The sequence below is a fragment of the Peromyscus eremicus genome, chromosome 10, assembly GCF_949786415.1.
Source record: "Peromyscus eremicus chromosome 10, PerEre_H2_v1, whole genome shotgun sequence".
In the NCBI taxonomy this organism is placed as follows: domain Eukaryota; kingdom Metazoa; phylum Chordata; class Mammalia; order Rodentia; family Cricetidae; genus Peromyscus; species Peromyscus eremicus.
This window is the reverse complement of record NC_081426.1, coordinates 33,299,508-33,326,452: the sequence shown is the minus strand read 5'-3', so window position 1 is coordinate 33,326,452 and position 26,945 is coordinate 33,299,508. Positions and strand designations below refer to the sequence as shown.

Sequence of the window (26,945 nt, the reverse complement as noted above, 5' to 3'; positions counted from 1 at the left end):
ATAACAATTAGCAAGTTTGCAGGGCATTGGCGGTGCACACCTTTGATCCCAGCACTCAGGAGGCAGAGGCAGGTAGATTTTTGAGTTTGAGGCCTGCCTGCCCTGCATAGTGAGTTCCAGGACAGCCAGAGCTACACAGAGAAACTCTGTCTCAAGGGGGGAAAAAAAGAATTTAGCATTTTAAAGTACAGCTGAAATTGAAGCATTTATGTAGAAAATAAGTATCCCTCATATGTAGCAATTTAATAAATTAAAATTGCATATAAGGGAAGCCTGTTGTGTATGAATTGCATTATCATCTCATGTAATCGATACCTTGTAACATCACTTGAACAACATGCCTGGGAAGCAGGTTTTATTATTTCTGACTCAGATCTTTTGATTGACTATGGCTTTTTATCTGCTTATAGCCAAGTGTGAGCAATTAAAAGAATTGTTATCTTTAATATCGCCATCCTCTACCTAGACCTCCTAAATTCGCAAGGGAGCCATCTCCTTGGAATTTCACAGGCCCTGAGAGCAGAGCATTCCATGTGGATTTTGGTGGTTTGTAGCCTGATGATGACACAAAAGCTATGTGACTAAACTGGGAGCTGCTTCTGGAAATTTCTGACATCTCAGAGTTCTCTCTCCTGCTCAACCACCTCCTTGCCTTCCCTGTGGGGGGCTGATGAGCCTTTACCACTCCTCAGTGCTACTATAGCAGTACATCTCCTTGACACTTGCCCTTTTTGGATTATTTAAAAAAAAAATTATCATTTTGCATACCAACCAGAGATCCTCCCTCCCCCCACTTCTCCCATCCACCCCCACCATGCACACCTCATTCCCTCCTCCAAAAGGGCAAGTTCTCCAATGGGGGGACAGCAAAGCCTGGTACATTCAGCTGAAGCAGGACCAAGCCTCTCCCTCTATTGGTGAAATTATTAAGGCCACTCCACGTAGTTAAAAGGGAGGTTTATTTTGTGGGGTAACTTACAAGTGAAGGGATAGGTTGCAGGGTCTGGGAAAGGTGTAGCACAGTCCGGCGGTGTTCTCTGGAGAACTCTGCTCGGTCTACCTCCAGCGTCCAGGGTCCAGGAACCAAGAGAGCCAGCACATCTGGATCTCAGGTCTTCAGGGTCCTCTCTTGGCCCCACCTTGAAGGCATGACAGTTACCGAAGCCTCAATGGGGGCTGGAACTTCCAGATCAAAGCTGAAATGGCTACCCACTACATCCCCGCTTCATCAAGGGTGAGCAAGGTCTCCCACCATAGGCAAAGGGATCCATATAGCCAGCTAATGCACCAGGGATAGATGTTGATCATATTGCCAGGGGCCTCTCAAAGAGACCCAGCTACACAACTGTCTCCCATACGCAGGGGGTCTAGTCTGGTCCCATGCAGGCTCAACAGCTGTTGGTCTAAAGTTCGTGAGTTCCTCTGAGCGTGGTTCAGTTGTCTCTGAAGATTTCTCCATCATGATCTTGACGACCCCACCCCTTGCTCATATAATCCATCTTCCTTCTCCTTGACTGGACTCCCAGAGCTCAGCCTGGTGCTTGGTCATGGATCTCTGCATTTGCTTCCATCAGTCACTGGATGAAGGCTCATGTTTGTCTTTCTGGGTCCAGGTTACCTCACTCAGGATGATATTTTCTAGTTCCATCCATTTGCCTGCAAATTTCATGATGTCATTGTTTTTTACTGCTGAGTAGTACTCCATTTTATATATATATATATATATATATATATATATATATATATATATATATCACATTTTCTTTACCCATTCTTTGGTTGAGGGGCATCTAGGTTGTTTCCAGGTTCTGGCTATTACGGATAATGCTGCTACGAACATAGTTGAGCAAGTGTCCTTGTGGTATGATTGATCATCCCTTGGGTATATGCCCAAGAGTGGTATCATTGAGTCTTGAGGTAGACTGATTCCCAATTTTCTGAGAAACTGCCATGCTGATTGCTCTGCCATGTTCACATCTCATTTTGAGTGGTGTCCACTGCATCTGGATTCTGGTAGCTCTCCTGGACCTCGAGACAGGAGGTTTGCACTCCCAACCCTTTCCAATGTAAATGCAGAGGCAATGCCCACTATTCGTAGCTGAGAAAGGTAACATTTTCAGTTATGAGGTCTCCTAGAATTGTCAAAGACTTCCCAATTGGTACAGAAAATCTTAATGGAAAAAGAAAAAAATTCAACCCTTCCCTAAAATTTATCTTCATCATGAATGGGTACATAAATTTCGAGGTTTTATGCAAAGTGAACATGTGGAGGCCCTTGTTCACAACATTACACAAAGTAGCACTTTATGTCCCTCTGAAGTGGGTTGTAAGGAGGTAATCAGTGCATGACAGGTGGCACTCAATCTAAATAGCTCTGTAATTAGCAGGGCGCCTCCGGCTCCTTCTACCCTGTAGCCCTGCCATCCTCACCAACTGAGATGGCACTTTGCGGTCTATGGTGGCTGCTCCACATCCAGCTGTCACCTACCTCTTCATCCCTTTGTTCAAGGCAACAAAATGGAGGAGGGAAAAAATGCAATGTCCACGCCTTTAAGGACACTACATTTATTCCCTACTTACTAGAATTTAGCCACACGATCATGCCTCGCTTCAAGCAAGACTGACATTTAGTCTTTTATTCTGAGAAGCCATGTGCTAAGCATGAAACTGTAGCAGGGTCCAGGAATAAAGGGCTACAGATTCGAAGGAAGGACCAACAGACTCCGCTTCCACTGTTACCTGAAACCAATTATGAATTATGTTTGGTAGGTCAAACTGTTGATAATTTTTTGTTGTTGTTGTTTGTTTGTTTTTTGAGACAGTGTTTCTCTGTGTAGCTTTGTGCCTTTCCTGGAACTCACTCTGTAGCCCAGGTGGGCCTTGAACTCAGAGATCCCCCTGCCTCTGCCTCCTGAGTGCTGGGATTAAAGACGTGCACCACCACCACCCGGCTAACTGTTGATAATTTACAGTGTTCCAAAGGATGCTGGTGCCCTTATAACCAGCGTGGAAATGCAGCTTGAAGTGACTACAAACTATCTTGAGTATCACCTCCCTGCCCACCAGGCACATTACAAACTCTACGGGATAAACAAAGTCCTTAAACAATGCATCCATTTGGGCCATCCCAGGGCTATTCCTCAACTAGCCACTAATACGTTAATATTCTTTGGAAGAGCCCTCACTGGCCACAGTTAGTTTTAATGTATCTTAGCTTGTGAAGCATTTCCCCCTGCCTCAGGCTGGAGCAATGTGGAAGTGTAAACTGAATAAAACCCTTTCCTCCTCAACTTGCTTTATGTTCATGGTGTTTTGTCGCAGCAATAGCAACCCCAACTAAGACAGTGTTCTCTACAGAGTGTCTTAGGTAGGGCTTCTATTGCTTCGACAAAACACCATGACCATAAAGCAACCTGGAAGAAAGGAGTTTCTTCTGCTTACACTCTCTTAGCACTGTTCATCATTGAAGGGAGTCAGGACAGGAACTCAAACAAGGCTGGAATCCAGAGGCAGGAACTAATGCAGAGGCCACAGAGGAATGCTGCTTACTGGCTTGCTTCCCCTGGCTTGTTCAGCTTGCTTTCTTATAGAACCTAGGACCTCCACCCCAGGGGTGCCACCACCCACAATGCGCTGGACCCTCCCCTCTATCACTAATTGAGAAAATGCCTTACAGCTGGATCTCATAGAGGTATTTCCTCAGCTGAGGATCATTCCTCTCCAGTGACTCTAGCTTGTGTCAAGTTGACACACAAAACCAGCCAGTACAGGGGGCTCCTGAAAAATGGAAAAGGTTAATTCCGGGAGCTCCCGGTGCTATACTGGTGCCATAAAGTATATTTGCAGGATAGTCCACAAAGGATTCAATAACTAACAGGCCAGCCACTGTACTAGGAATTTGGTGTATGAAAGTTGAACAAGATAAATATGATGTTTGGGCTCCTACTATCCAGTACTATCCAGCACCACGAAGATACTGTTTGGAAAGAACAAGAAAATGCCGAAATACCTGTTCACCAACCCATACATTCTGCAGTCATAGGGCAGAAGAATTGAGCTATACCCAAGAGCGGGGAGGGGGGGGGCAACGGAACAGGACGACACTTCAGGCCAGGCATCTATGCAAGTTCAGCTTCCCTGAGCTCAGCATCTGTTTGTACACCTCACAGTACTCACAGAGAGACACTGTGGGAGGGCTCAACATGAGGACCTAAAATCCTCCACCCTTTACACGTTAGTGTGGTCATGTGACTGGCTGTGGCCAATTGAATATGAGAAGGCATTTGTAGTTTGGAATTGAAAGTTGTCAAATACTTGGTAAAGGCAACTTCTCCCCTCTGCCCCGACAGCTGGCCACACATCAACCAGTGGTCGCTTTGGCAGCCCTGTTGCTGGACAAAAGATTAACAAGCAGCATCTTCAGCCAGTTTGTGGTGGGCAGAGTGTAAGTGGGTAAATACACCTTTGTCTTTTTAAGCAAATCCGGGGAGTCTTGGTTCCTGCTGTCTGGTGATATGGAGACCATGTTCAGCTCTCCATATGAGCTCCCTTACGAACTTTCTACAAAATTTTCCCCATCTCATCCTCATGGCAACCTGATGGAGAAAAATACCATTGTTTTCCCCTCCATTTCCTCAGACAAGAAACTCTAGAGAGGACAGAATGGGAGATGCACGCTCGGTGGTTCAGATTCTGACTGGGGACTCCAAACATGCACCTGCTTAGGGTGCCTCGAGCTGTATTCTTTTTTTCAGTTTATAAAGGGTGGCTCAATTTTGGGGGATCCCAATCCTATGAAGTCCCAGGCCTTCCTACGCAGGCACTGGACCTCTAAGGGTAAACAAAACCAATGTTGACTTAATTTGTAGAGGAGGAGAAAAAAACAGGAAAGTGGGCAGCTACAAGCATGGGTAACATAGAACACAGGATGTGATGGCAGGGACAGACAGGATGAAGTTCTAGAAAAAGCCTCTGAGAAAGAGACTTTAGGGTTGGAAGGACAAAGGTGAAGTATGTAAGAGGCCGGGTAGGGGGGTGTCGGGGGAGGTAACAGGAGTGTAAGTATGGTGCCCAGTGATGCAGAGGGGTGCTAGCAGGAAAGGGAACCTGCAGGATAAGGAGAGGAGTAAGAACTGACTGGCATGTGTGGGACCATTCCTAAAAAAGCACGGTCCCTGTAAGACTGGTAGGCAGAAGACTGACTTAGCCCATTAGCTTTGTAGGACAGTTCTGGATGCAGGACGGATGAGCCTAGATCTTCCTGCAGCCGAGGACCAGGCCTCCCCCAGTTCCTGCATCTCCACAGCCCTAGCCATTAGTGACTATGCTGACTGTACTAAAGCCTATGGCGGGGACAAATTTCACCATAAATACCACGACCACCACCACCACCCCTGCGCAAACTCTCCCTGCCTTCTGAACCCACACTTGAGGATGGCCCCTGTCACCACGTTCACATAGCTTCATTCTAAGTAATGTTGATGGTTCTGGTATTCCCGCCCAGGAAGTCTGGCAAGCTGGCTGTCGGGCACTGTGCTAGATCCTGGGGCTTCCTGAAACAAAACTGTCCTAGTCTTTGCGGAGCTGACAGGCCAGAGGCAGCGGCTCAGGTCCATTTGAGTGTCGAACAGAAACCGGCAATGAGAACTGCCAACCTGGATCTGGAGAGCACCGCGGGAGCCTCTCCAAGCGGAGTCTTGGGTTATCCCCAAGCGAAGTGTGCTCAGCTCTCAAGGCTTTGAAAAAAAAACTAAAGGCACACGACTCATCCCCGACTTGGCTAAGGGAGAAGAGACAGAGAATCACTGGCTCGGATCTGCGCAGCAGGTGGCAGCGGATGGAGCTCTACAACTCGGCGCCAGGAGCGCCAGCACCGCAGCGGCGCCCCAGGCAGCCGGCGGTACTGCAGCACGCCGCACCTCCCGTCTACAGCCGCGCATGCCCTGTGTGACCGTCACTGCACGCTCCAGCAGCTCCCGCAGCTCCAGCAGCTGCAGGAGTTGCGCCTTTGGGCGCACTCAGAGAGACTGGATCCCCTAGCGAGAGAGGGCGGCAGGAAAGTGGTCCACACACCCGGCGCCTGGATATTCCTAAGGGAAGACTGCTCCTAGGAACAGCATCTCAGAGACCCGAGGTAATTTGCCCAGGGTCACACAGCTGGGAACAGAATCTACAGCTTCTATTGCCGCGTCTCGCGATTCGGTCTTGAGAAAAGCTGCATCATTGAGCACTAGGTCTGTAGTGTGCCAACTTGAGGACGATGGGTGAAAGGGTTTTGTATCTCTTTCACAGGCGGGCAAATGAAGACGGGAAATGTGTGAAATGCTTGAAAAAAGTGAGGCAGGCTGTTCCTATGGGTCTTTGGTTTATGCTGTCTTAAAGCGCCTGAGATTTGTAATGTGCATGGGAACCCTAGCGTGAACACTCTGGCCTGTGTGCAAGAGACTGGCTCTTTTCCAGGGAACACTGTGAGGTTAGTCATATACTATTCGGGAGTGTTAGAGGCCACTAGAGAAAATAAGACCGGGTGGTGTGGTGTGTACTAAGAAAGAATAGAGCTAGGGCGAGGCTGACAGGACGCAAAGGCTCATGGATTCCCTCTTTTGGTCCACGTGTTCTTGGTAGAGTTCAAAAAAGGACTCCTGAAGGCGCAGCTTTCAAGTGCCCACAAGATCTAAATCCACACTGCTCTTCCTATCTTCCCCAAACATCCGCAACTCCTGCCCTCCTCCTCAGAGCCTTTGTGCATGCTCCTCTCGCTGTTGGTGGCTCTTTCCATCTGCATACCACCAGACATACCCTTCCAGGGAGCCTTCCACAGTCCCTAGTCATCCCTCCTCCTACTTTGCGCTCTTCCCAATCTGCTGCCCAGTTTCATTTCCCCTTGGCATAGAGTACTACTGTACAGGTTTGTGCAGCCACAACCCTGTCCAAAGGGAATGTCCCCTGAGGCAAAGCCAACCTCCTCTGGCTGAGGTTCTCAGCTCCCATCATCCAAAGACTGGCTCATTCACATCCGTCCTTCGGCTGGGGCAGTTACAACAAGGAGCCTGGCTGTTGACAGACTGTGTGACAGAAATCTGTTTAGCGTTTCTGGAGGTTAGAAGTAGGAGAGTGTGGTGACATTCACCTCTAATCCCAGCACTCAGGAGGCAGAGCCAGTGTGGGTTTCCTCTGAGTTAGAGGCCAGCCTCGTCTACAAATTGGATTCCAAGCTAGCTAGGGCTACAGAGAGACCCTGTCTCAAACAAAACAAACAAGTCTGATGGGGTCAAGCTGTCTGCAGGGTCGAGCTCCCTCCAAAGCTTTCAAGAGAAGTAAATCCTTCCTTGGCTCTTTCAGAAGTGTCTGATCACCCCTGCTGGTTTTGACTGACAATGCAACCATCCATCCGTTTTCAGTGCTGGCTTCTGTGTTATCTAGACCTTTCTTGGCATCTCAGCTTCTTTTGTCCTTTTCTTCCAAGGACACCTGCCATCCAGAGCAAGAACCCACCCTAATGACCTCATTTTAATATGGTTCCCTGCATAAAGACCTTTTCCCAATAAGGCCACATTCACAGGAACCATGACAGAGGACTTGGGCGTCATTCTGTAGAGAGTAATTCAATCCACATCAGAAGGGATTTTGAACAAAAAAGATCTTGGGCAAATCATTCTAGAGGGTGGGGAAGAATGTGGGAGTGGCAATAACAGGAGTGTGCAGCTTCGAATTTCTGATTAACTCACCCCCTGCTCCCCATCAAAAAAAAGACCCTGAGGAGCAATACTTCAACCTTCAAGGTTTCAGGAAACCTATTCTGTCTTCCTGCCTGGCCCTTCCCAAGCTGCAAATATCCCATCTCCAAACCCTCTACAGACCACTTTACCTCACCATGCTGGGGCTTCTGAGAATAGTGAGAGTTTTCTGTCCCTTCTCATCTGACAGGCACTGTGACAGTCTAGACCAATAATTCTCAACCTTCCTAGTGCTGTGACCCTTTAATACAGTTCCTCAAGTTGTGGTGACCCCAAAAACTATAAAATTATTTTGATGCCTCTTCACAACTGTAATTTTGCTACCGTTATGAATCATAATATAAATGTTTGATATGCAGGATATCTGATGTACGACAGGCCCACAGGTTGAGAACCACTGGGCAAGATTCTGTCTAGTTAAACACTGACAGTTCCCTGTGGGGAGGGTCCTAATGTTAACTGAATTTTCATAAGAAACCAAGGTTCAGGCAGGCTAGGGAACAGGACTATAAGAACTCTTAACTCCAGAGAAGCTTCCAGACAACCCAAAGGCAATTTTCTATCAAGTATATATAAGACTGAGGAAGGTGGGACTGTGATGTATGGGTGGGAATGACAAGGAGACACAACACTTTGTGCTACAAAATTCCCTCTTGGACTTCTGGTTCTCCAGTACACAACTGATTTTCCTGAGTGTGGTTCCCTATGACATTGAAGGTTCTCAGGCATGACCAGGACACGTTCTCAATGTTCTACTCATCATTAGCCTACTCTTGAAAGAGACTTTGAACTATGAACCCATTTGTTTTTCTCCTGAGAGTAAGTCCTTTAGCTTAGCAGGAGGGAGAGGGAGAGAGAAAACAGGAGAAGATAGCTCCCTTATCAGGGTGTGGTCAAAGGCATTGCCTTGAAGCCTTGCTCTCTGCTCAGACTTTCTATGTTCAGCATCTACTCTTTCAGTGGCTGGGGGCCTGTCCAGCACCTGCCATTGTGACTACCTGCTCCTCCCAAACTCCATCCATCCAGGTTGGATTTTGCCAAAGTCCTGCATCTCCTCCCAGCCCTACTACTGATGTCTAGGAGCTGACCTCCACCACCCAAAGGAACAGGAAACCAGTCTTGGCTTCTTTTGTTTCTAGAGCTTTGAAGAAAAACGTCGGCCTGCTGTCCATAAAGGATCTGTACTTCACATTGGCTCTGCCCCTTGCCACTATCTGTCCTTGCTGGGGGGCAGCTTTATTTTGTGGGGAGCAGCATCAGAGTCACTGATTATGGGGCCCCTGGCCACATGATTCCCTTCCTCCCTCAGAGTGAGACTATTTGGAGCTCTCTCTTACCCAGCAGACTGTAAGTATGCACCTATGTGAAAGGGAGCCATTTACCTGCACACATTATTAGAACGCAGGGGGTAAACACAAACTCCCCCACTAAATGAGCTCATAGCATCTGCTGACTGTCCTATCAATCATGTCCCTGTTCGGACTGTCACAGTGTGCACTAAATGAGGCCTTAGACTTCAAATATAATCTTCTCAGCTTTAGAAATGACTTGAGCTTCCATATCCAAGGCCCAGCAGTTAGCTGTATCCAAACCCAGGGCCGCAGGCCCATCTAATCACTAGGACGCTCCAGGAAGCTGTGATGACTGAAGACTTGAGCCCCTTTATTGTTGCTTCACTTACTTGCTGCAAAACTTCAAGCTCCTTGAGGGCAAGCACCAACCAAATCCACCCTTAGCAGGACCAGCACCCCTCGATGTCCTGCTAGACCCAAAGGGAAGCTGCGGGAGCGTGCAGGGCTGAGCGATGCAGACACTGCACTCTTTGGGTGGGACCGCCTTAGTTAAAGCCCCAAGCTCAGAGCCCACAGTCTAGGGGCAGGGAAGGGGCAACCCCGGGAGCCCGCCTCTGCGCTGCAGTCGCGCCGCATTGCGCACGCGCGTCGCCGGCCCGGCTCCGCCCCCCCGGGTAGGGACCTACAGCGGGCGCGGCGGCGGCGGTCTGCGGGCGGTAGCCGGCGGTGTAGGTTCCTGTCCGTCGGCGGGGATCTGGGACAGTGCGGTGCCGCGACGTCCGGGTGAGTGGCGGGGCGAGGCGGGGCGGACGGGGCGGCCGCGGTTGGGTGTGGCTCCACGGTCCGGCGAGCGCGCCTCCCGGCCAAGGCGCCTCCGGTCGGGCTAGACTGGTCGGGTCGGAGACCCACGGCCCATCCTGCGGCCTTTGTGCAGCGCCGGCTCAGCCCCGGGACTCTGCGCGCCGGGTGGCTGAGCCGGCTTTTTAAATGATGCCTCAGCCCCGAGCAGGAAGTGTCGTCAGGAGGCCATTTTTAAAGCCTCTCGACCTCAGAGGCTGGGCTTGACGGCGGCTTTAGCTTTCAGCGTTTGGAAGACACCTCATCTGCGACTGGCCAGCCCTCAGGGGAGGCGACGCTGCCGGTTCTCGCACCCACGCCTCGCTCAGCGCCTTGTGCGGCGCCCTGGCCTCGCCCGGGAGAGCGTGCATCCCTGCGCGCGCGCCAACAATAAACTTGAGGACCACGCTGGCATTGTCTTTGGAGCGGGTGTCGGGGTGGGCCTGCCCACAGAGGACCTAATCGTGGGTGGGATGAGGCGAATGTCAACCTTTTGTGGGACAGCTCCATCGCAGCTTTTCAGTTTGATCTTGTTGGTTGGGGTTGAGGAGGTGGGTGCAAAGTAAGGCTGGGGAAAGGGTACAGAAGAGGGGAAAAAAACCAGTGCAAAGTTTATGACCCGAAAAAGGGAAAACCTAAAGACAGAAGAAAATAATCGAACTCCCCTTATGATTGTTGGGTATTTGCCATATTCCTCTAAACTACTTCTATTAAAAAATAGGATACCAACGATATTTACCATTTAAAAAAAAAAGTGAAACATCAAGCACATTGCCCAATTGAAAAATAGCCTACCAACCCAAACTCCAAACTCAGTGTTATGTTTGAGGCCTTAAAACATCACCTTAAATTTAGAATTGAAATCACCTGATAAGAAAATCCCTGGGTGCCAATAACTTGCAACACTTGGCTACAGAAGAGAAGCCAGCTAGCTTGGGAAGGTGTCTCTGTCCCTCTAGGTTGCACATTCAAAGTTAAGCCCAATCCAGGACTGTACAGGAGAGCATGCCCTTGCCAAGGATTCTTGAATCCCAATAAGTATGTATATTCGTGCAGTGTCATATTCAGCTTTTTTAATTGTGGGCATTATATTAATCCAATCCATGCATTTATTAAACATGTTTTTCATCTTGGATCTGATGTGCTATCCCTGATAAGGCTAACATATTTGGCATATCCAGCCTTGTTATAGTGGTGGCTATTGAAGAGTAAAGCAGAGCTTTGTCTTGCTTTTTGGTTTTCTCCCAGACCACTCATTTTTAAGCCCATGTAAAGAAACCTATATTTTCTTTCTTGTCTATCTGCCTTTGAGTAAGAGAGTCTGGGACAGTGTTTGTGCAAGAGGCAGAACAAAGAGCAGGTTAATAATTGTCACTGCGAAGGCTGCCATTTTCTTCACTCATTCCCTTATCCTCTGAGCCAGTCCAACGCTGGGCTCTTCATGTCCAAGTCTGCTGTTGCTGTGGTAAGCAGGGTCCTTTCCAGTGAGGATTTTCCGGGTCTTGATTGTTTCTATACTGTTTTTGATCTCCACTGCTTGCTGTTGCTACCCCGCAAACCCAGCTGCCTGCAGAAAAGTGGCTGGAGACCATCTAATCCAGACCATCCCTTCATGGGTGGGAATGGGAGACACAGGATAACCTGGGAACGATTCTGAACTGGTCATGTGCCCCACTCGAGGAAGGGGGCCATCTGTTTGATTTAGGTCACAGGGTTCCTGGGAACCCTTTCTTTTTAAGCTTAGACTGGCTGCCAGTGAGAAGCACTTTGAAGGCTTATTCGTTTTGTAGTTTCTACAGTAAATGTATCCAAGAGACCACAGCTTGCAGATCCCAGACTTATACCTAAGTGTCTGACTCTGTTGCAGGCCTATTGGTGCAGCCCTGGCTTCTGAGCATAGATGTCTATACCACAGCCTGAAGTCCTGAGACCTGTGGTCCTCAGTGTTTGAGAAGGCCTGAAAGAGAAGGAAGAGCCACAGAGACTTGCTACACTTGACTTCTGGGCCTGGAAGAACAGTGCCCAAGAGGCCAGGAATCCTGGCTGCGACCTCAACTCACAAGACAGAGCTTGAACTGGATGCTAGCTGCCACCACTTCCCACGGCAGTGTGACCTAGAAAAGCCACATACCATCTGCAGGCCTCTCGTTTTGAAAGAAGCAGGTAACTGAAGTTATGTCCAGTAACATAGAGTCTGCTCCTATAGGCTCTCTAGGGCCAAAGTGCTGTAGCATCGGCAAGTGGCCAGCCACTGAGACTGCCCTGGTCAGCATCCTGATAACAGATCCACATTGAATTTGCCCATTTACTTCTGGCTGCGGTCAGACTCCCTTAAGGACAGCAACCCAAACGGGTGGGGCTAGCACAGTGCTCATCCATGCTGTTTGTACTTGGCCATGCCCAAACCCTGTGGTGAGAGAGTGGGAGCATTTAGATGACTGAGATCTACACACCTCACAGTCATCTTGGTTGTGCTGCCGGACAGAGGCAAAGCTTTGACTCTTGTGTTTAGGCACCTCACTACTGTAAAGGCAGTGGCCTAGCCCCACCTCCAGTGTGAGGTCTACGGAGGGACAAAGTTTTTCTTGCCATCCCCACTCCCCTGCACCTGTAATTCAGTTGGTCCCCAACCCGAGTTGCATCCTAGAACTATTTCTAAAGCCTTGTAGACTTGTGTCTGGATTCTGCCCTGTCCCTGCCACTGTCTCAGTTAAAGCCCTGTCTTTGAGGAGTGGGACCTGGGCAGCAGCATTTTCAAAGCCTCCCGAGGAAGTTCCTTTAAACATTGTGGCCTTATCCAGACCATATTTGCCTTAATGTAGGCAAGGCCAGTGATTCCCCTGTGTAGAAGGAGAGATTTCTTCTCATTTATTAAACTTTCTATTCTACAAATTGGGCGGGGGGAGGGAGGTCTTTGAGGCAAAAAAGGAAACAAGGGAAATACAAAAATGTGTTCATGCTAAATATTTTTAGTGAATTTTGAATGTTTCAAATTTGAAATTTGTACCTACTGCTTGTAATACCCCTTGGTTGCGTGTGTGTGTGTGTGTGTGTGTGTGTGTGTGTGTGTGTGTGTGTGTGTGTGTTTTGTCTGATGCAAATAAGCATATTTGCTCCTTGACCCTTTCTTTTTCACATTTCAACTCCAAGCTTTAAACTCAAAGGATTCCAGCGCTACTCTTACCCTTCTCAAACTGTTGCGAGAAGTAGCCCATACAATCCCTCTCTTTGTGTTCTGCTGTAGAGTTCATAGAGTTCACTGACATTCTCTGCAGAGCCCGTTCTTCTTCAGCCATGGGGAGCGACACCTGGGAGCTCCTGACCTAGCAAGTCCTCTCTCGCCTCCTTTGTTCATTTTTACGGTTTTCTGCTTCTCAGAGCTTTACTGGACTCTCACACCTAAAGGAGTCTTATCAAAATGTTGACATTTCCTGACAAGACAGGGTCTTTGTTATTAGCTGCTTGCATTTAGTTTTTGTTCATCAGTTCGTCTTCACATCAGCCATGCGGTAGCTTACCCTGTTTTACAACTGCAGAAACTGTTAAGCTAGGTGAAAAGTCTAAAATCACACAGCTAGCTTGCTAGCAAGCCAAAGACCTACCTGTCTTTTGACCCTTGTCCTCCGTTTCCCAAGGTCCTGTGGTCTATACTCTTAAACTGCAATCCCTGAGAAAGCAAACTGTCACAGCCTTGTGGCTTTGTTCTATTGCCCCAGCAATACCCCTGCTTTCAGAAGACAGTGGGATCCCCAGGGGCGATGTGTTTGTCAGTGGCATTTGGACATGCTTCATGTCACCAAGGTGGCAATCAGTCTTAGTCATTCCTGAGTTCAGCATGAGGAGTCCATGTGTGATTTACATTACCTATTTAGGCCTTCTTTCCCGTCTGCTAGCTCTGATTTGTGGTCATTGAAGTACTCACCCAGGCAATGTTTTATAAGGTCCAGGAGATGATACGCTATTTATAAGTCTGATACTGACATCTTCCCTGTCCAGTCTTACATCTACGTGCCACTGGGCATTATGGGGTCAAATAATGTTAAAGGGGTCGCTGAGAAGGGCAGGTGAGACAAGTCATATACAGAAGAAATGCATAGATACAGCTTGCAAGTGGCACACTGTCCCTTGCCTGGCAGCGAAGAGAGAGAAATCACTTGTCCAAGGACCTAGCCAATAAAGCCTGAAGAGTTAAGCTTTGTTCTTCCTGAGTTCAGAGCAAAATCCCTGCCCTAGTGATGATGTGGGCAGTAAACCGAGTAGTTCTGAATCAGAATGCCTACAAAAAGCTGCTTGAGTTTGCTTCTCAGTCAAAACAGATAGAACCAGTCATCTATCATGTACAACAATGGGTGTGATACAGTATCCAACCACATTCTTGCCTCAGTGACATCTAGAGGGGACATTCGCTACAGGCCTGTGTGAGGAAGATAGGGAAGGGTCACCTGGTTGAGTAGCTCACACTAAAGCCAAGGGTGCTGTGTATCCACCAGTGTTTTTCGTCACATAGTGATCATTGCCATGTTACCGCTGAAGCTGACAAGTATTTTCTACCTGGGTCAGTCTTGACTGTGCAACCCAACAGAGATAAAATGTAAAGTGAGACACAGCCATGTTCTAGAAAGAGCCATCGTCAGGCAGCTGAGAAACCTATGCTTGGCATAATTCCTTCATTAAAAATGTAGAGTAACATTGAATGAGACCTGGGGAGTCAACTGCTCTCCCAACACTCTTCACCAGCATAATGGTAGTTACCCTTTCTGCCGCCCCTGTGGTGTAGGCCTGGGAGCAGCATGCCCAGTTCACACACTGCCATTAAAACCCTGCATTGGTTCTATAATGATAATGTGGGACCTGGTATTACACACTTGGCCCTTTCCGATCTGTTGAACACTAATAAGCATTGTGAAGCCATATGCTTCCTTAGTAATGAGTACAGACTTTATGTCTTTGACTAGCTTTTAGTGTCGCTGAACTGGATCTTCAAGTAAAATTTTTCCACTTGTGTTCCTGTAATAAGTGTGCAAGAAATCAATATAAGTGAGCTCAAAAGAATTTTTTTAAAAATGAAAAAAAAAACAAAAACAAAAACCCATACCCATAGTGCATGCAAATAAAATCCCACCCCCACCTCAGCACTGAGACCAAGTTTGTGGTACATGACAGTTAGTTGCCTTTGGCTTTTGCTATAGATAATTTTGTTATTTAAAAGCTTCTTTCATGCTGCTAAGTCATTTATTATGGGAAACAGACCATGTTAGATAGATCTACTGTACCATTAAGTTGATAGTACTGAGCCCTTCTGAGTTTTCTGGGGGGAAAAAAAATGGTGTCTTGCCCTAAGAACTGTGCCTCTGGAGGTCGGTGAACTCTGCCACTGATATCTTGGGTACCTTCACCATTAAGTGCATCCAGACACAGCCCTCTGCAGTGTCTTATGTTATCCTTGGCCTTCAGTCCATTGATAGTAGCTTGCCAAAAGGATTCAGCTTTACAGATAGTTGGGTATGAATGAAACGCAGGACTTCATGTGCAGGGAAGGAGATGTTGGCTGTACCTGAGAAGTGTTATGTCCATTGTAGCCACCGTCCTTTTCCCATGCTGCTGCTCCTGCTTACCCTTCCCTTGAGGCATTAAGACTCTGGAGCTGTGTTGTGTCCTGAACTTCGATACACAAGTTGCAAAGGTCAGCTAGCACTTTTTAACGAAACCTCGCTGTTTTCCACCATGAGGGGGGGAACAGTGGTATTGTACTAAAGACTGTTTGAAAGTGTAGAAGACACTGTGAAGTGGTTCACAGCACAGATGTCTGCCTTCCCTGTACGAGGATGTGTGCTGATCAGCCTTGTATCTCATATTCATACTTGTTCTCAAAGATAATTAATTTCAAATACAAGTTGTCTCCAACTTATGACAGTTCTACCTAAAACGCTGTGGCTTCACAACAGTGTAGATGCAGTGTGCATTCAGCAGGAACCGCACTGCTGGGTTTGTTTTTTTACCTTGTATCAAGCAGCCCACATGCAGCACAGCACTCTCTTAATGTCAGATGGCAGCAGTGACCTGGAGCTTGTGGTCAGCCATGCTGTCGTAAGTGTAAGCCATCAATACTGTACCATGAACTGTATTAAAAATGAAGTGGCCGGGCGGTGGTGGCGCACGCCTTTAATCCCAGCACTCGGGAGGCAGAGCCAGGCGAATCTCTGTGAGTTCGAGGCCAGCCTGGGCTACCAAGTGAGTTCCAGGAAAAGGCGCAAAGCTACACAGAGAAACCCTGTCTCGAGAAAAAAAAAAAAAAAAGAAAAAAAAGAAAGAAAAAAGAAAAAAAGAAAGAAAAGGAAAAAATGAAGTGACTTATTATAAACTGTGTGCCATGCTATGCTGTGCTATAGGCCAGGTGTATTAAATTCATGTTTCACTTAGGATATTTTCAGTTTGTGGTGGGTTGTCAACCCCTTGGGAGTTGGGCAACGTATGTAACTTCTTAGATGGTTTTGCAGAGGTGGTAGCACTGGACCCTGTTGTTCCTCAGCCACTTGGTACTGGCCTGATTGTTTAGGGATACTTTTTCAGGGTGTTCTCTTCTTATTATTAATAGTCATGAACCTGCTGGCTAAATCCATTTAAAGTTTTGAAATCACTTGACAAGAACATGGAAAAACTGTTTTCTTTCATGAATCTTCAAGGCTATGAAGATATGAAAAACTGAACATGTATAAATGGAATCCTGGTTAGTGTGGTTCTTCCACTGAAGGAAGCTTTGCAGGTGGGGTTCTTTAGTAAATACTTCTAGTTAATGTTCAGGTAATGAGGTGCAACATTGAAACCATCAATGAGTAAGCCATGGGGGGTAAGGGCTTAAATTAGCATCCCCGCCAGCACCACTGTAACCCATGTCAAAAGCTTATGAGACTGGTCAATGTGAGTAGACATCGTCCTAGTGACTGGGTGCAGATTTTTGGAACAGAACTAAGAACCAAGAACTGCCTGGCAAGAGAAAGGCTGTACAGGTTATTAGCTGGCCCATCAAGAGTAAGTCAGAAGTTGAGTTACAGGGAAGCGACTTAATTTTTATTTCAAGGTAAATTGTTGACAATGAGAACAGAATGCCGCCTGAAGATTTCGGAGCTTAGAGGAGCCAGTGTGTCTGAAGTACAGGTGTTCAAAGGACTTGAACAGGTCTGGAAGCTCTCAATTTTAGCTGCTACTTTCGTCAGTGTTCCTCGGTGCCTTAGCCGAGGCTACTTTAACAGCCTCATCTCCTGAGAGGGAATACATCACAGGAATGTCTGTGTTTGCATGGCCCATAGGCTCCTCCAGCTTCAGGACCACTGAACATGAGCCCTATTCCCTGACTTCTGCCTCGGCATTCTATGGCTCTGGTTTTCCAGGCCCTGCTTGCAATTAAAGGCATCTGCATGAAGTTGTTGGGGAGAACATGTTAAACATGTCCTTAGATTATAAAGTCTGATTTCCGAGACCAACAGCCTCAGGCTTAGGAACCTAGACCAGGCTTGTGCCCTATAGATGAGCAAACAGGTACAAATAGGTCACTACATGAGGTCACTTTGTATGTGGCAGAAGTGCTAGGGGTCACCTTTCACGTGTGCCATTTATGGATCTGGAAAGTAAAGAGTGTGTCTTTTTCCCCTACTGATGCCCCTGAAAAGCCTCCCTACATCTACACCAGGCTACAGCAGAGTAGAAAGGCTGGTCTCTGCTGCCAATTGGGAGCATTCATGTGTCCTGTGCAAGTCGTGGTCCTCTGGCATATGTATATGCTTGAACTTGGAGAGGACAGCGCTTGCAGCCCCCAAGGCCTGTCTATTTGATGCTGAACCCGGTATCAGGGCTTGGCTGCATAATGGTAGTTGCTTTGGGAGAAGGTAACCATCATTCACCAGAGCTGGACAGGAAAGAGAGTACTGCAGAAGAAATCACAGCTTGTCCTTAACTGTGGGGTCTCCATTGTTTTTCAAAGCTGCATTTAAAGGGTTTTATGCCAGATCTGAATGTGGCTGCCCTGAGCTGGGCTTTCAGACCGGCTTTGTGTAGCTGTTGCCTTAACCATCCTTTGCCGGAAGGAGCTGCGGGGTTCTCCCTCACTTTCCTGCCCATCACCCAGCACTTGAATGTCTGTGTGCCTGCTGCCCTGTGGAGACAATCATCCTTGCAGCTCTGAGGGTGAGACTGCATGAAGTGTCCATGGTCCTCATTGACAGATGAAAATGGGGAAATTTGCTCAGATGATATGGGTTTTGTTTGTTTGTTTAAGATCATGAAAGACCAGCTTCCAGCAGATTCCAAGCAAGAAGTATTGTTGGGCTCCTAGTTTGTATCTTCTGAGTAAAGTGTCTATATATTGTATATTGTCAACCGATGTGTAATATGTGCATGAACATGTAAGATCTTACTTGTTCTAGAAGATCTGTGTTTCCTCCCCTGTTCTAATCCAAGGCATCATGGTCCATGGCTTCCATTTAGTCCTTTGTAGGCTGTAGTCCTCCCAGATCAGCTATACACTATTGGAATATAAGTCAGAGCATGTCATTCCATTGATCCAGTCTCTCTCCCAGCTCTCTGTCCCATATACAGGAGGAGCTACCATCCTGTGAAGCTCTGTCCCATTCTGACCATCCTACAGCCCCCACCTCAATCCACTGATGATTCTCCCAGTGCTCCAGGCCCACTTCCTACAGATCTTGGCCTTCTCTCTGTTTGACACATCCTTTTTTTCTAGACTCCCAGAGAACTCAGTCCCGGGCTGTCACAAGTCTGTATACAGATGTGACTTCCCTATTTCAGGCATTTCCTGGATGCCCTCCTTCCACCCAGTCCCGCTGCCTCCTCACATGAGCGCTCCCTATCCTCTTCACCGTGCTTTTTGATTTTTCTTTACCAGTTTGGGCTTTGTTTTGTTTTGTTTTAACTGTCATTTGACAACTAAATGTGTGAACCACACCCCCAAATGTGGGCTTCATAAGTGCAAGACAGTGATACTTCCATTTTTAAATTCATTGCATGTGTACACATGCCACAGAACATGTGTGGCAGTCAGGGAACAACTTTCAGGAATGGATTCTCTCCTGCCATGTGGGTTCTGGGAGTGGAAGCCAGGCCATCAGTGGTGGCACCAAGTGTATTTACCCATTGAGCCATCTCTTGACCACTGCCCTGCAGCTTACAGACAGAGCCTGACACTTGATGGAGGCCCCGGAAGATGGTAAAGAAATCACTGTGTTTGAGTCAGTGTTGCTGGCCTCACCACTTGTGCAAGCGAAGTGGGTATGTGAATGAGAATTGACATAATGTAGGTGCATGTGTGAACAACTGATCATAAGCCCTGGCTCCACCACCTGGTAACTCACACATCCAAACTGAGTTGGCAGTGTCTTTACGATGTTTTGTGAGGGTCATATGAAGCTACCTGTGAAGTTGCTAGAATGTACTCATTGTCAATTGAACAAAACATTCCCATGTCAAAGGTGAGCCTGAGCCACTACTGATGTCCTTCCTCCAGGTAGCTCTGCTTTACAGTCGGTCCAGAGTGGAGATGGCTAGTTGTCTGGGCTAGAGAATGTTTTTAGTTTAGGCTAGCCGACATGCTTGTGTTTGTGTTGCTGCAGCCCAGTAGTTTAGTATCTGTGGGGATTGTGTGTGAAGTTCCCACAGAGTCATTACAATACAGTGGAATTAGTGGTAGCTTAGCTAAACCTTGAGCCTCTGTACTAATCATGCTTTATGGTCTTTTTCTGTAGTGTTGCCTGGAAGCAGGATTGAAAGCAGTCATATTGAGTTCACGTATTTTCTGTGAAAGGACACAAAACATGATTGATTGTTAAGTATTACCAAGAAGTGTCTGCGGCTCCACCAGTCACTGAGTGTGCGGGAAGGATGTCCGCAGAGGACTTCATCGAATGACATCTTCAGTTTTAGTTGGCTATGTGGGTATGCAGATAAAGAAGATGAAGGATATCGGAGAACAACTGTATACCACACAAGTGAATGGTGGACCAAGTTCTTTGACCATGTCCCCCAAACAGCCTAATTGTAATAGAGCAACCCGGCCAGACAGACAGGAAGCACAAACCCTGTTGTACCAAGGCTCAGAGGCAGAGGCTGCCACGATGACCATTGCTACTTGTGTACAGTGCAAAAGTGTTCACAAGATCCCTCCTCAAGACTTGAGGAAGGGCCCTGGGCAGAGCCAGAAGGAAGACCCTTACGTCTGCTTCAAATGCAGCCTTCGAATGGTACCTACCCAGCTGCATTTTGTGAACAATAACCCCGGTGCTGTTCATGTCAGGAATGAGACAGAAACCATCTCGAGTCCCGTAAATAACAAATTCAAGGTTAGGAACTTCAAGCCAGGCAAATACTACTGTGATAAGTGTCGGTTTTCCACGAAGGACCCGCTGCAGTACCGGAAGCACACGCTGCAGCATGAGGAGATCAAGTTCATCTGTTCTCACTGCAGCTACATCTCCTACACGAAAGGCGAGTTCCAGAGGCACCTGGTGAAGCACACCGGCATCTTCCCTTACCGATGTGAGTACTGCGACTACGGTGCTATTCGCAATGACTACATTGTCAAGCACAGGAGGAGGGTCCATGAGAGGGCGGGTGCCAAACGGCCGCTCAAAACGATTGCCAAGCTGGAGCCCAAGAGGACCAACGTTTCAAAGCAGAGCATGGAACTCTCAAAGGCCGCCAGTCCCAGGGCCGCCTTCCAAAACAAGTTGTCAGACCAGCCATCTCCGTTCTCTCTCCCCACAAACAAAGACAGGACACACAGTGTGATGTTGTTACCTGAGCTGAATAAGTACCAAAAAGATGTAGTGTGTATTCCCAACAAACTGGCCCTGTCTGAGCCAAGCGAGGTGAGCCTCTTAGGGAATAAGAATGTTGAGGTGGAAGTGCTGTCCCCCTCGAAGGAGCCTGTGCAGCCAGGTATGCCGCTGACTGTCGTGGCGCCCTCGGAGCTGGTGGTCCCCACCAACTGTCTAGCCCAACTGATGGATGTGAAGGTTGTCAATGGCACACAGCAGCTCGTGCTTAAACTGTTTCCATTGGAAGAAAACCCCCGCCTTCAAACAGGCAGAGGAGATGGAGGTACTTCCGAGTGTACGGCTACTGAGAAAGGATCGGGGGGACAGAAAAAAACGCTCTCTACGGAAGCAGCGAGGTCACTAGCAGCGGAAGGGAATGCTGGAGAGTTTGTGGGCCTTGATCGTCTGCACTCTTTGGTTCAGAAACAGCTGAAAAATGTGAAGTGGGTGAAGTCTTGCAATTTCTTCATGCCCAATTCTGGTATACACAGTCCTCAAGATTCTTTTCTCGGTTCTGATACAATTAAAGATTTGCAGAAAACTCACAGTTTGTGTCCCCCTAGAGCCCTCCCTTCTGTTGCCTTAAAAGGTCATTCTCCTGCCTCTGTACAAAACAGTGTTTCCTGTGGGCCTGGAACAGCAGCCAACCCTTTCCTGAGTAAATCGGCCCTCTCTTTTGCTGAAGATGGAAGGGGTTCCCGCAGTGACTGCCAGCAGCTCCTTCCCCTTGCCTCGTTGCCTGCGAAGGGTCCCTTTTCTGGAGAGAAGGGCTTGCTGCCTGTAGGTAAAAATGACTTAGAAGCCAGGAATAGGATTAGTTGTCCTGAAACAATGGTTTCCCCTGACGGGAAACTGGAAGACAAACAGATAGAAAACAAGGCAGTAGGGAATACAAGCCAGGTTTCCTCTGCACAGAAGAAAGAGTATTTACACATCAACATCACTGGGGAAGATACACTGAGGTCCCAACAGCCTGGGGATCAGCCTGTGCAGCCGAAGAATTCTGAGAAGACAGGTAACACATTTGAGGGCCCAATCATCTCGTCAGTATTTTCTCTGAGCTCTGGATCTGAAAATGTGCCTGAGGGCATTAAGTGGAATAGTTCAACAACCAAAATAAAGTCCATTGAACTGCTGCGCAGAAAGATAGCACAGTTAATTGAATCTTGTGGCAAGCCTTCCTCTTTGTCTGCAAATAGTGCTCAGCGACGTTCCATAGGGCAGGCCCCCAAGCTGACTTCAAAAGCAACTCCCAAGAGTATTCAAGAAATGAGTGTCTCTCTTCCTGGCCCTGGCCCTAGTTCTGGCCCTTCTGTGGGTCCTCTCCAAAAACCTCAGAACCATAACGAGGGCAGTGTTACCAGCAACGGGCACCTTGCTCCGCAGCAGATCTGTCCCAAGCTTGTCTGTGGTGATGATGGGAAATTGGAAAGCAGAGTGACCAGAAAGACTCCTGTTGCTACTCCAGTGCTGATCCCCAAAGGCGCTGTGTTGAGGGTCCTTAACTCTTCCGAAGACGCTCACATCATAGAGGCTACCTGCGACACACCTGTCAGCATCCCCTGCAGTGAAGCCCAGTTAGCAGAACCACTTCCGTTCTGCCCTTCGAGACAGACGGGCTCAGGCTCCCAACCCTTGACATGCAAACGTGGGCCAGCAGACATGTCCCCACATCTGGAGACAGCTCTTCGCCCCAAATCTAAAAAAGAGGACTCTATCTGCAGTACTACCCCTAAGAAAATTGTCCCTGTATACAGCACACAGCCAGGCAACAGTGACTCCAGCAGGCAAGGGAGGCCAGTTTCTAGAAACCTAACCGTAAGCAAGAGTAAAACGAAGCAAGGGAGCTCAGTCAAGAAGAAAAACAAGATGCAGGCTGATCCCAGCCGCTGTCTCAAAGACCCTTCCTTTTTCCAAGTTGCTAGGCAGCTGCGCCTGATAGCTGCCAACCCAGATCAGTTGATTAAATGTCCTCGTCGGAACCAGCCAGTCATCGTGTTGAACCATCCCGATGTGGACTCTCCCGAAGTGACCAATGTGATGAAGGTCATCAACAAGTACAAAGGCAATGTCCTCAAGGTTGTCCTGTCCGAGAGGACTAGGTGTCAGCTGGGCGTCCGGCGGCACCACATGCGCCTGACCTACCAGAATGCGGAAGAAGCGAACCACATGAAGAGGCAGATGATGCTCAAAATGAAACTGAAAAAGGTTCATAAGAACAACTACCAGGTGGTGGGCTCCTTGCCAGACGACCCTGCCCAGTGTGTATTTAAGTGCTGGTTCTGTGGGCGGCTCTATGAAGACCAGGAAGAGTGGATGAGTCACGGCCAGCGGCATTTGATAGAGGCCACCAGAGACTGGGATGTCCTTTCTTCAAAGGGCAAATGAGTAAAAATCGGTCTTTGAAGCAAATTGGTTTTCTTCTAGTTTAACTGGCTTAGGGTCGCACCCTGGACCCTCGATGCAGTAGAAGGGGGTTGCTTGTTCCCCAGAGTCACCATAAGAAGGTTGAGAGCCCCTAACATGAGCTCTGTGGCTGGACCAGGAGAGGTGGGAGGCCCCTGAAATCTACTGTTTTCTGTTATAATACTCTCCACAGGTTTTCAGTGGGATCTGAGGCCTTTCTTTCTTAGTGTTTATTTTTCTGAGTAGACACATCTTTCATAATCCATTTAGAGGGGCAGGTCTATGATTGACACGCTTCTTAGATAAATGCTACTGAAGAGTTAAGCCTATGTCTTGGTGCACACATCCACTTTGATTTTGCTTTGACTCTTCCAGAATATTTGGTACATAATAGAAATTGCATTTGCTACTTGACAGGTCATTTTCAGTTTGGTTGGAAAATACGCTGTGCTTGGCCCTCCCACTCCGAGCACTCAGTGTCCTGCTGAGCCATGAGCTTGCTTTCATTGGTCCTGTATCAACAACAGGTGTTAGGAGAAGAAAAGACAAAATTCTCAGTATTTAGTTTGTGCTTGCTTCATTGGTAATAGTTGGGTAGGGAATATGTAATTGGTTTTTTGTTTTGTTTTGTTAGGTAAAGAAGGAAAGATACATAAAATTAAGTTTGTTCTTTGCATCTAATGCTCCACGAAACATAAAGGGCCATTTTAAAATGTGATGGAGCAGATCCATTAAAACATGAGCCTTGGCAGTGCCATTCCAAGTGGACTTGAAAGCAGGCTGTGAAGGCCTGCTGTGGCTGGCTTTTCCCTTGGGGATCAGTGTAAAGCCCCAGGGGATGCCACCACTCTAGAGGATAAGATAGTAGGCTGTGCCCCTGGCCAGAGCTGCTCTCTCTTTCCTTCTTTCTGAGCAGGTCTTCCTGGGGAAGAGCACAGTCTCTGCCAGACACCCAGAACATTTTTTCCTCATGAACACTAGGAACTGCAGGAGTCAACATGGAAAGAGAAGCCCTGTCTGCAGACTCGTTAGGAACACTACCCGTTTTCATGCAAGGAACAGGCCGTTCCTAGTCTAGCCACAGATACTCTCCTCTTGCTCACCTTGCTGGGAGCACTTCACTAAGAGGGGTCAAGACCCACCAGTCCACAAGGCACCCGTGCACATCAGGAGAAAGCCCATCTCCTGCATGGGTAGGGCTTCCCGGGCAAGGGCAGCTCAGGCAGGGGGCGGCCCAGTCACAGGCCACCCCTCTTGAGCCTGTCCATCCTTCGGGGTTTAGTGATGCTGTGAGTGGAACTGGGGGAGGAGGGTTAGATGTGAAAATGGTACAGTGACTTCTAATCTACTGGGGAATTAGACTTCCTGACTTTGCCTTTTCACGGGGCTAGCTTATCCTCTCACAGTTGGGCTTGTACTCCTTTCAAGTTTGTTTTCATTAGAAATACTTGGCGTTTCTTAGGTATAATTCAATACCTGAACATTTTGTTAATTGATAATTTTAATTTAAAAGTTGCATTTTTATATATGTGTATATATGTGTACACATATAAATATTTTTTACCATATGCAAATTGCAACAGCTAATTTTCTGATTTCCTATTTTATAATGATACATGAGCTGGGAAAATATAAAGCTTTTATATTCTAGAAATAATTTATTTTGAAAGAACATTTTTACAATGGTTTCATCTCATTTTTAGAAAATGAAAGCACAGTAAATGGTGGGACCTGATTCCTATGAGCAGACGGGAGTAGACAACCCCTGCGGGTCATTGTATTGTGGCATTTAGTCATGCTTGGTGCTCGGTAGCTCTGTAATGCAGAGCATTCTGAGCTCTGATCTGTGGTGCAGACTGGTACCCTCCAGCTCAAATGTCTCATGTGATTGGCAGAAGGAGCTGTGGGATCCACTCCTTCTCTACCTCACTGCTGCACAGTTTTTTCCCCAATGGCTGGACCAAGAACTGCCACAGATTGGTGTCCACAGAATAGTTTCACTCTGCAGCAGCAGCTGTTTTCAAGTATTATCTAGAACAACTAGGACCTGGTTCTGAAGTTAGTGAGCAAAATATGTAGTGAATCTTTGGGGGATTTTCAGAACTACAGTCCTTGTTGAAGAACTCAAAGGGCTCCTGGAAGTCCTACGCCTGGGAAAGGCGAACGTGACTAACTTTCCAAACACAGATCTTTAGAAATAGCTTATCCTGTAGGTAAGTGTGTGGAAGAACCTCCTTTCTAACAGATTGGAGGGAGAAGGACAGAAATGTGGTACTTCCATAGTCTTACCTTGATTTTGAAGGATCTCTAGTCACTACATTTTGTTGATAGTACTTATAAAATTATTTTAAACTTATTTTTTAAGCTAGTTTTTCTTACTTTGAGGGACCAGAAATGAAAGGATCTTCTTATATTTATGATATAGACAAGTAGAATAAAAAAAATTTTAAGCCTCTGACTCTTTTAAGTGTCTTCTCAATAGATTATATTTTATTCAAATTTTTATCTCCGGCCCAAAACATTTTGTGAGCCTCCAAGATGGGCCACACACTGTTGAACTAAACTAAACATGATGTATTGACCCTCCAAAGTTCCGTCCCCCTTTATTTAGAATTTACGTAAGCCACCCCGGAAGATGAAGGTATAGTGTTGTTCAGCCTTCAGAATGACTTTTGAATCTGTGAATGTCTTTATGAGCAGAAAACAAAACTTTGTCTTAACATGTCAAGCATTACAGTTCCTGTGTGAACAGTTTGTGTGTTTGCTGCTCCGGTTCTGAAACATGTTTGTATGTAGATAGAAAAGTTGGCATCAATTTTGTTTAAATAAAGCATAGAAAAGTTGGCATCAATTTTGTTTAAATAAAGCAACTTTTAAGATCTTCACTGCTCTCTCATTTCAGATAGTAAAACAGGATGGCTTCGAAGCGCAGAATCTTGCATGCACTACTGATGTGTGTGAGGGTAGTGTTGCACACAGTAGAGGCACTGAATTCTACCAATTCTATTAAGACACCTTGCCAGAAATGCAGATCCTGATGTGAACCCACACAGCCCTTCTGACTGGCTTTACTTCCCAAAGAGAGTGATTCGAACAGCATCACAAGCTTTCTACCATGCCCAGTGGCCCATGTGGCCTCTCAGGGAGGGGGATTTGAGGTGAGAATGTTCCAGCTGTCCGGCAGTTTCCCTGAGGCAGTAACTGCACAGCTACCCTCTTTGGTAAATTAGCAGCCTTTGTACCTGATGCCACATATAATTGGGAAGAAGGACAAGATATTTTAAAAGGATTCCTTATCTCATTGCTCCCTTGTCCCAGGGAGAACTGAGCTTGAGGTAAACATTGGCTGAATGAGTGGGGGGAGGGGGCGATGGATCACTTCCACTTAACAATTTCACTAACCAATTCATTACCTGATTGAAATGAGCTGTCACCCCCTGGAGAGTTCCTCTGTTCAATTGTTCCCTTTGACAGTTCTCACATCAGACATCTTTGGATGAGATGGCCTGTCTGGGAAGTTAGATTTAGTCGACCACAGCACTATCCATTGGAAATACAACACAAGCCACCTGTCAGTAACAGGAACACGTAATGTCAATTATGATTGCTTTGCCCGTACCTTTAACATACTTAGGTATTTTCAGTATGCTCAGATTATATGCTTTTTTTTTATAATTTAGGAATCTGATGTGTTTCCATATTTCAATTTTGATGTTAAAATGTTCAACTATAGCCAAAAGCAATTTTACCAAAACACTGAAGTGTTTAACAGAAAGCTGTTTCACACTGCTTCCAGCCTAAGTGGTCACTGTAGCCACATTCAGAATGGAAGCTTCAAGGATATGGTA

General features: G+C 47.1%; 1 protein-coding gene across 1 annotated transcript; it reads left to right on the top strand.

The window, feature by feature from the left end:
- The first annotated feature begins 11,742 nt into the window (after positions 1 to 11,742).
- Znf518b (zinc finger protein 518B) lies at positions 11,743 to 25,982 on the top strand. The gene is made up of 2 exons (XM_059275807.1): positions 11,743 to 12,028; positions 19,621 to 25,982. Exon 2 carries the CDS (start codon positions 19,780 to 19,782, stop codon positions 23,077 to 23,079), a length of 3,300 nt encoding a protein of 1,099 aa, XP_059131790.1. The 5' UTR covers positions 11,743 to 12,028; positions 19,621 to 19,779; the 3' UTR covers positions 23,080 to 25,982.
- The last annotated feature ends 963 nt before the right edge of the window (positions 25,983 to 26,945 follow it).

Bases quoted from the DNA above. Each gene is read 5' to 3' on its own strand.
- Znf518b (XM_059275807.1), top strand. From the start codon at position 19,780: ATGACATCTTCAGTTTTAGTTGGCTATGTGGGTATGCAGATAAAGAAG.